This window comes from Metopolophium dirhodum, chromosome 3 (genome assembly GCF_019925205.1).
Source record: "Metopolophium dirhodum isolate CAU chromosome 3, ASM1992520v1, whole genome shotgun sequence".
NCBI lineage: Eukaryota > Metazoa > Arthropoda > Insecta > Hemiptera > Aphididae > Metopolophium > Metopolophium dirhodum.
Genome location: NC_083562.1, coordinates 1,104,722 through 1,115,625, shown reverse-complemented (window position 1 = coordinate 1,115,625; position 10,904 = coordinate 1,104,722). Strand labels below are relative to the sequence as shown.

The 10,904-nt window shown below is 31.8% G+C and overlaps 1 protein-coding gene across 1 annotated transcript; it reads right to left on the bottom strand.

The window, feature by feature from the left end:
- Positions 1-2,311: 2,311 nt before the first annotated feature.
- LOC132941495 (putative odorant-binding protein A10) lies at positions 2,312-10,413 on the bottom strand. Its single transcript, XM_061009581.1, has 3 exons — positions 10,257-10,413; positions 3,464-3,752; positions 2,312-2,697 (listed from the first exon to the last, which is right to left on the bottom strand). Exons 1-3 carry the CDS (start codon positions 10,290-10,292, stop codon positions 2,552-2,554), a joined length of 471 nt encoding a protein of 156 aa, XP_060865564.1. The 5' UTR covers positions 10,293-10,413; the 3' UTR covers positions 2,312-2,551.
- Positions 10,414-10,904: the final 491 nt, after the last annotated feature.

Sequence of the window (10,904 nt, the reverse complement as noted above, 5' to 3'; positions counted from 1 at the left end):
AGCGTACGGTGCAGCTACAGCAGATGACGGTCAATTTCCGTTGCATAACGGCGCCATCATCAGGTGGCTAGCGTGCTTACAATAACAATAATTTATTATTATTACTATTTATTAGGTCTCGTCGTGTCCGAGTCTGCGACGGCCCTGATTTATCGTAATATTGTCGTTACGTATTCAAACAGTGTAATATTATTGTTAGCTGCAGTTATCATCGTAACCGTTGACTGCTCCCAGTATAACGGATCTAGGATTTTTTATAGTGGGTGGTATTTTTACGATAAAGCTCCTTTATAGGCGCTTACTCATCGTGAACAACTCCGGGGTAAAAACAAATTTAACCTATTTTTTGGTGGCCGGTTGGTTACATCTGTGGTCCACAATTAATACGTTTAGTTATACATGATAGCTGATATCTTAGTATTTTAGAATAAAAAAAAAAAGTTCGATATGCCGAACGGTGGGCCCTTCAGCTCCCAAGCAACCCCCCCCCCCCCTAAATCCACCACTGTGTCTATACCACTTTGGATGCAATATCACACCGTCGGTGTACGATCGTCGTTCAGAGATTATCACCAACGATAATAATTATACGCTGTCAGCAGCACCCACATATTTTGTGTTGACGATTTTTCGGTATACCATCTTATATCGGTATACCGGTTAACCGGTACACCAGTTATTGCTCAAACACCGCTTTAACAGTATACCGCATCATACTGAAATACCGAAGTCCCGTTCAAGTCCCGTTCGAAGAAGTCACATTACTGTATAAATGTTACATAATATATACCTATCTTATTCTTTTATTACATGTAAAAATAAATGTTTGTTGATCTCTGATATAATACATACTGGAAGGGCTATGATTTAAAATTTTGAAGCCGATTTGATCGGCCCCGAAGTCACTACTGAGCATGCGCTGCAAAACCACTTCACATACACAAAACATTAGGTACCAAAATTATGTTACTATAATACCGGGCTATCTTTTTCATTCCTGACGCATGCGCAATAGATTCATCGGGGCCGACCAAATCGGCTTCAAGCGCAAACTGCAAGCATAGCTCTAATCCAGTATATTATATTATCTAAGGTTGATCTGTTTCATTATCTATACTCAAAACTACCGAACCAATTGGTGGTATTACGGTATATACCGGTATTCCTGTATTACGGTATGTACCGGTATCCGATTTCAATACCGTCTACCCTAACCTACAAGTTATTATTATGCACCAGTATAGGTTAGGTTAGGTTATTGTAACCTATTTGTTTCTAATTTGTAGGTTAGGGTAGACGGTATTGAAATCGGATACCGGTACATACCGTAATACAGGAATACCGGTATATACCGTAATACCACCAATTGGTTCGGTAGTTTTGAGTATAGATAATGAAACAGATCAACCTTAGATAATATAATATACTGGATTAGAGCTATGCTTGCAGTTTGCGCTTGAAGCCGATTTGGTCGGCCCCGATGAATCTATTGCGCATGCGTCAGGAATGAAAAAGATAGCCCGGTATTATAGTAACATAATTTTGGTACCTAATGTTTCAGTATATTATTATTATTGTAACCTGTACAGTAGTAATATGTGCTCAGCAGCGTTGCGAAATGGGATAATCGAGAGGCGACTACCTCTGAGTTTCTTAAGGGGTGGTGGGTGGGTGTAATGGCTAATGGGTGATAATTTAGGTAGTTACAGGTAGTTACAAATATGACAGTGAATGCCTTTATCGGGTTATTGGTGCGCTTCAGGTTGGGTGAAATATTAGCCTCTGCCTCTGAACAATTTAAAATTCGCAACGCCACTGAATTAGCCAATAGGATAACGTGCAAATATAATATACGTATTATGTAGGTACTAGAACATATTTTATTATATGCAACGATACATGCGTCAGTATTAAATTATTGATTATTATTATTATTATTAATTTTGGGCTTAGAACGCGCGACGAGAAAATCAAAAGGGTTATAATATCGGAGTGAGAAAAAATAAAATTAACTATTGGTGGGTATTGATATTGTGGGGGAAAAATCGTAATTGGTCGTACTGAATTATAATAATAATGTACAACTACTTGACGAAGGTTTTCGGTTGATTCGATTGCGAAGAGGGTGTGAATGTGAAGTGTACGGAACTAGTAATACGTTTATATAATAATAATAGATTTCTACGGGTGGTTTCAGTATCAACGAAAAACTGCAGCTAATACCGAGCTTGTTATTATAATATCATTTTAATAACGGCTCAGACCACAGTGCGCACCATAGCAACACAATCAATCAATGTATGCGGTTAAAATTACGTTCAGTCGTTTATTTACATAAAAAAAAAAAAAAAAACAATAAAACTAAAGTAGGTAATACTAAAAAATAATAATCAGAACAACGACCGTACGTGTTAGGTACGTCGAGACGAGCGAAACTTAAACATTTTTAATGTTCGGTTGTTGTATGTATATTATAATGTTATCATAAATTATGCCAAAAACGGCCGCGATGGACTGGTCATGAACAGGAATATAGGACGCCACAACGTGATTAGAAACCGCTCTGGTACTGTTTCAGCATCTTAGTGTACTCCTTGGGATAATTTTTCTGAATATGTGACATGACACGTTGAATCTGTTTGATTTCCGACTGCGAACACTTGACGCACATTCCTCTCAACACTAACGGTGCATGAGCTGGAAAATAGAAAATTCAAAATATAAATAAAAGGACCGACGAAATTTAATATTATATAACTATTTACCACGTGTTTGAATAAAATATTTCCGAAAACGTGTCATATTTATCATGATAATGTGCCCGGATTATTTAAATAATATTTTTTACTTTGTTATCATTTTTGTTTTTGTAATTACATTAAACGTTGTTTATTCAACTTACAAGTAATAAGTATAAGCTCTTTACTTGACCACACATGACACGTCAAAATATATGTTCAAGTTATTTTAATTGGTATTAAAATTTGATACGAATAGCATTCTACCCGCAATAAGCTGACAGTTATATAAGTGACCATTATGAGGATCGTACAATATTTAATTTACCATTCGAAAGCGGATATCCATGCAATGAGATATTCAAGATAAAGATAAAACCATACCAAGTATATACGAAAACAGAGAACTCACTCGACCTAAAACAATAGTCCGTCAAATAACCTATTGTCATTGGCGCGGCGAACACAAATCAATGGTGTCAAATTTGAATCGTTTTAAATATTATTATAGTTTTCAAAGGACATTACCATAAATAAGATAGTATTAAAAATAATATAACTAATGTTCTTTGTATAATTATTAATTAAAATATCGAAAATATTGACCTCATAATATTCTATTAAAATTGCCTAATCCTAACCAAACACTCAGGTCCGATCTGTGACCATAACGTAATAATAATTTATGTATATTATAATTTAGAGTGATTATTGTTTACACTGACCTTTAATTTTTCGGCCGATGGGGTCGCACGGTCCTTCGCCGGTAGCGCACTTGAGTTGCCTTTGCACGAACCTCCTGTCACTGAGCGCCTTGTCGAGTACGTCTTCGCTGACGTTCGGGAGTGACGCGTCTTTCTGGGTAGAGACCACCTGAGGAGTAGCTCGTTTCACTATGGTCGTCGGAAGTGGTGCTGCCAAGGTCTCAGATTTGACCACAGTCGGTTTGTTTTCCATTTTCGCTTCTTCCGGACGGGCGAGAGCGGCGCACACGCATACGGCCATTACGAAAACCTATTGTGAGAGAAAAACGTTTTTAATTTGTTAAAAATAATAATTATTGATACATAATATATAATAATAATATTGTTTGGACGTATGTAAGTCGTCGAAAATATTACATTAAACAAATAAACGTTGGGTAGACTGCGGTATAGGAAATGTTTTCATTTTTATTGCTATTGTCCCAGATTATTGTGTATTGTTTTAAATTATATTATTGTACCGACGTGTTAAAACGTCTACGCCGAGGATAAATGTCTTAACCGTTCTTAGAATTATAATTCCTCACTGAAGTCTTAAAAACAACATGTTGACATTTGAAACTATTCTCCGCAGAATAGAAACGACAAATATCCCCAGCACAGCCAATGGGCTTTGGAAGTCATCCAAATAAATTTACAAATTGTTATGATTTGTGCTATATAATAATTCATCGTACCGCTGGCCAAGTATTATATTATTTTATAACCGTTTTCCAACTTTAACCAACTTTATTATATATAATAATAGTAATACTATGTAATCTCAATGCGATGTGTTCACTGCAGGGTTTGATCGTTGAGGATTATCTTTACCTTCCACGCGCTCCATAGAGCAGAGAATGAAATACAAGGCTTTTTATTTTATCAACCCTTCAAAATAATATTTTATTATAGTCAAATGTCTACAGTAAAAAATAAAAATAAACCGTAAATTCTCCCGGTACCTATACTGACTACCAGATACATTATGGTGATAATATTATAATTATTGATAATCGATACAATTGTATATACCCATTTCCAGTGTTATATTTGTTTTCAAAATGAATGGCTAAAATAAAATATAAAACCAAACGACCGTTTCATTCTCGTTGTATTTTAAAAATAATCACTTTATATAATATAGGTGCTAGCGCACACCGTAGTTGATGAACATTGAACACAGTAAATTGGCGATAAAAAAAAAAAGTTTACAATTTAATCGTTCACGGCTACTGCAGTTCATATAATTCGTATAAAATGTACGCGTAAACTCATCGGTCGTATTTATCTCTACTTTATTCGGATCATTCAACCAGGCAGCGAATTTTTCGAGTACGTTTATGTAAAAACGTCACGGACACTCCAATGATAGCGCCCATGTTAATTCTCGGCCGTAGATCACACACCTACATATACAACTGCCATAATAACTTTATTTAGTGGGCGGCATTTTCAACCCCTCCGGAGTGGTATATAGTCAATTTATGGCGCAAAAATATTCGGTTGGAAAAAATATTTATGATATGAAAATTGCCCGGGTGACAGCCGAGTAGATGAAATCGGTCCTGTTTTGTGACGCAACCCGTAAAATTGACGAGACCTTTAACCACCAGCCCCGCCGGGGAAAAATCGGTATAACGTGGGTAATACAGTTTTTTCACTTATAATTCCACCGAGTAAGAGTGAAATCAAGGGACAACTTTCTCTCCCCCTATTTTTGACGTATTTTTTATTGGAATTCAATTTAAAATAACAGCAAAAGTGTCTTCACCCGGCCTGTGTAAGTTTTTATAACCTCTGGAACCCCACCGTTAGTGTCTGTGTGCAGGGCACGTTTATGCGTGAGATAGTGCCAAACCCTAAACATTAACAAAAATTGTCAAGGCAGAGTTTAAAAGAAATCACGCATAACCCAAAGTTGTTTTCCCAAAATAAATTATCTTATTTTCAACGATAAATATTTATGATTTATTGAGTAATTCGAATTAGAATACGTAACGATCGGTAAGTTTTGGCAAAGATTTTCACTCTAAACAAAGTACAAAAAACAATACATTGTTGTAACAACATTATTAATAAAATCATATTCATTATAAATACGTCAATAACGTGACATAAGTTTCTTCATAATGAATAAAACATGAAAAAAAAGTACAAGATAAGTAAGACGTCATATCAATAAATTCTGTTCACAATTTTTTTTTTTAATAATATATAAAATATAAATTGTACAGTTTATTATAGGGTCACGATATCATAAACGTTTAATAATAATATGAAATATTATGTGAACGGTGCGTATTTTTTACAAATACTTTGTAATATGGTATTATATTTGTATTAACGAAAGTCAACTTATAATCTAACACATATCAAAACTATCAAAACACATATTCAAAAAGTTTATAATTTCTAATTTCATTTCAACTATTAATTCTTTCTTACGCATATTTTAGATAAAAACCCATGAAAAAATGCAGGTATGTCTTATGATTACACTTCCTGTTTCGTTTTTAAAATAGACGATAAACTAAAGATAAATCGTAATGGAACTTTGTTACCTGCATGGCTAAATTACATACTCATTGACATGTCATTGTGTCGATAGAACAGCTATTTACGTAATACATAATTTTGATTAAAAACTCAATTTTTTGCAGTAATAATTTCGAAGTAATTTTCAATGCAATACTCATTTTCCACTTGTCAAACATAAAATATTTAAATTTGATTATTATAATTACATAATATTTCTTAACATATTTTGTTCACACATTATTTTTCCTACTAACATGGTATTTTAAAGCTACCATACAAATCCCAGACCCCGGTAACATATAAAATAATAGGTATTTATATACAATTTAAAACAAATGGTTTTTAAAACCACATTTTTCGTAAAAAGTATTTTATTTTTATTCGTATTTTGTAGTTTTTGGGAATCCAAAGCCGAACTTGTGGCCAAAATTAGAATCGCGGAAGACGGATTTAAGTACTTCACACATATACTTTAATGTATATGTTTTTTTGATATTTATAATATACCATATAATTATAGTGTATTCTGAGAATCTAATTTTTAAAATAATAAATTATCGTATAAGATGCACAGTAATAATAAGATTAAGAAATGAAAGATAAACTGTAATATGGCAATATTTTAATACATTTATTTACAGATGGTTTAGAAAGTTATCGACAGTTATAAATTCGTTAATTCGCTTGACAGTGAATTTAATACATCTAAAATTACAATAACGGTCCTGTTGATCAAATATCAGTCTAAGTTTAACACTACAATAGTTATTGGCAAAAGGGGACTCTCAAGTATAGGTGTATAGGACTGGAGATTGCCTCTTACAACTATGGGTAGCCGTTTTCGAACCCCAAATTCATCAAGTTATCCTGTTGTTAACGTCATAATATTATCATATTTCCACCGGAATTGAAAGTTTACTGACTTACTGTGAAATGCACATTTAGAACCAGTACTTAGAAAATTTGACAAAGACGTCGACAATTTTAATTGAAAATTCACCCACCTCAAAACTATAGTGTACAACAACATTATTATTTCCTATACAAGTACCTATGAATAGGCACCACTCAAGAAACATCTAAATTAAATTACACCTCTTAACAACAACATCATAGGGTTTAGTTAGACAATGAAACACTACTACCAAAATTGCAATTATTATTATGGTATTTGTTGGCCCATAGGTACTAATAGATAAGATACAATAAATTATGTTATGATAATTGTACCTGTATATCTTTTAGTTTTTGTTATTGACATTTCAAGTCAAATAATTATTATTAAAAAGTTCCTTTTTTTTAAATTTTCAGAAATAAAAACATCCAATTATTGTTCAGCTTTGTCTTTCTTCTTACGAGTATGATATTTAAATAAAAACCTTTTTTCCTTAATTTTACACTACGGGGAAAGATAATTGTTGCTCCTGAACTTAAAAGCATGATAATCTCCGGTTAGCCTGATGTCAATACGGGTACATAATAAATTGTTTAATGGATCAAACAAAATGTTTTATGAACTATTTTGAACTAAATAATCTGAGGAGGTTTTCTTGTGTATTTCAGACGGTGGTATTTTATCATATTTAAATTTAATCACATTAGGTAAATATTTATTGTTTTCAACCAAATGATGGATAATAATGAGCTTATAATATGAAATCAGATAAACATATTATGACAAAATCAAAATTCAAAAAGTCACTTATATAATACTATAGAAGTTATGTGTCTTAGGCCGCAGCTCTCAGATGTATAATTATTAATAAAATACATAATATAGGAAATATATTATATTACATACATTATATATGGGTGGATATAAATAATTATATAATAATATAATGTTATGATATACTTTATAATATATTTGAACATAATCAAACGAGTATGTTACCACAGAATTATTCTGTGATGTTACATTAAAGCCTACGTGTTATCTTAGAAAGTTATAAAACACTATTAAAATATCTGAATTGTATGTAGGTATTAATTGATAAATAATTGAATGAGCACTTATAGGCAGTTGACACCCTAAACGATTAGCCTCTGCTCAAGGCCTCAAAGCCTCTGCTTAAAATTAAATGAAGTAACACATTAACGATAACATAAATACAGCAAGTCTTTAGAAATTCCAGACAATTACATACCTCTTAAATCGTACCAAACTCTAAGACATAGTGAAAAATGCAATAAATGTTTAAATTATAATAATTTTTTATACAAATTAAATAAAAAATTCCTTTATCATACGTTTGTTAATGTAATATTTTCGTGATACTTTATTTAGAATTTATTTTAAACTTGGTTATGCAAATATTACGAACTGGTATATGATCGTAACAGGTAATATGATATAGGGTGATTATTTTAACACAAAACACTCATTAATTTAGGGTTCGGATTTGTATGCAAATGCATATTTTTACTGTGATTAAATAATTTAATTTGGGCAAGTGATAAATTCGTTTCGAATGGTTTTGTAATAAAAATGAGCCATACTTGATAATAAATATTTTTACACAATATTTCTCAATAATTCCATTTTTTCCTACATATTTACACAGTATTGATAATGTACGATAGTATTTGTCAACTAAATAAACTTATCGTATATTTTTCGTCGATTTCGTGTTTCAAAAAGTACGTGTAGAAAATAATACCCGTCACGAAATCGAATTTATGGTCGATATGGGTTAGGTTATTGAGTTTTATGACTCAGACGAACGATTATCAATAATATATCAAAAACAATGCATAGTATTTCAAATAAAAATAATGGATTAAACTGCCTAAAACTGATCAGAGATATCCATTGCGAAATAAATGGTATATTATTGTTGGTCAAGGTAACTTCTTTGGACATTGTAAATATGGTATTCACATTTATTACATCTGTTGAACTCGAGCATTATTTTAGTTAGGACAAATCTGTGTTAAGTCCAAACCGTAGAACATTTAACTTCGACAATTCGAGATATTTTTTTAGTACACATATATTTACATATTTTGGTTTTTTAATACCTAAGTCATATAAATCAGAGCGTTACTATTATTATACTATTTAACTATTGTGATTTTGAAAATAATTGTATAATATAATAATTATACCTACACTATAATGATAATAAATTATCATATTATTTTTTTTTTTACGAACAAAACAAATGCATGCCTATTTCATGATGAATTCTACTTTTTATAAAATACTAGTGGAATCAATTGTTATTAAAATGTTTATGTACAATTACAAAATATTCAACAAATGTTCTTTTCTTATTTATGTAGCCATTAAAATTTATATGAGTGGAGTCACTACTTAACGGTTTGGCAAGGCACTACCAGTCAATTCACTCCACTTATCAATAATCTTTTTAGTTTTTCAAATTATTTTAAAACATTTTTTTTTTTCAGAAAACAAGAAAAATGAATATTTTTTGTTTGAAGAATAGCTTTGTATTTTGTTTTTCTATTGAGACGACGGTTCAATCGTGAAATATAGGTACACTTAACTGGTGTTTAATAAAACCGTTTTCTTGTACAGTTACTATAAATAAAGAAATGATCGATTCCTAATTTGTTAAAAGCCGTTTTTCGATAGCTTAAAATAACGGCAACCAACTGTTTAAAGTGTAAAATACAGTTTCCACGCAGTCCTTTCGGAATTTCATAACCCTGGGTAGTGTCACCTAAATATTTCATACAAAAGATTTTCGCGTGGAGGTCATCGTCTCGTGAATTATGAAACGCCCACGACCTTGATTAGTTCATTATTATATCATAACTCGTCTATGCGTATTATTATTATTTTTAACATGCACGTCGATTCATTGCCCTCGTGCGAGCGGAAGCATTTCTTGCCAATGATATAGTAAAAAGTGCGTATTGAACATCCTCACGCAAGTATTAAAATCAAGTAGGTATGATATTGTGTTTAACTCGTCTGTACGTTTGGGTAGGTAGGAAAAAGAATTGATTTTAAATCATCGGAATTAGAAAACCACTTGACATTTTAATTTACTGCAGTAAGTACATAAAGTAAGTAGTAATATTATTATGTCCGTGCCATTGATGGTATAAAAACATTTAAAAAATATACATATTATTTGAAACGATTTTAAATTTTAAACAATTAATGATTGAAACGATTTGAGACTATAAATTTTGATACATATAGGTACTAATAATAATACCGATGAACCTAGTCTGTTATATTTCTTATTGGATAGGTACTCACTTTCATGGTGACACTTGTTGACGACGATCGAGCCATGGTGTAATGTTCGTGTGTTCGACTGGAGACGACGTTAATAACTGATAATCTAATTATATTATATTATTTTAATACAATATGTATCACGGTTATCGGTGGTAATAACACTGGCGAAGGTAGACGCGATGACCGGCTTCTTATAGACTTTCCCTACCTCTCGGGATGCAAGGACTGTATACTCGCGCACGCACGACTAGGCGTCCGCTGGTAATGAATCATGTGTCTGCGATGTGCTTTTGATATATTTTTTTTTGTTTTCTGTTGACATTAAATCACGTGAATGACCGAAACCAGCGTACAATTTAGCGACAGCGACAGATTTCCAACACACATTACACAAATATATGTACATTGTACACACATAGTAATTCATCAAGCATGCTCACCCCCATTTTGTTCGTTTGATAATAATATGCATTTACATTATTAGAATTTTTAAGTATAGATAGTTAAACACAATTTTTTCAAATATCTAGTTCTTATAATATTTAAAAAAAAAATTTGTGAATCTATCACAAATTATTTTTTTCAATTTTTTTATTAATCTAATTAATTTTTTAGAAATTTCAATGTACACGTATAAATCAAAATTTTAACGACTAGTTTCTGAAT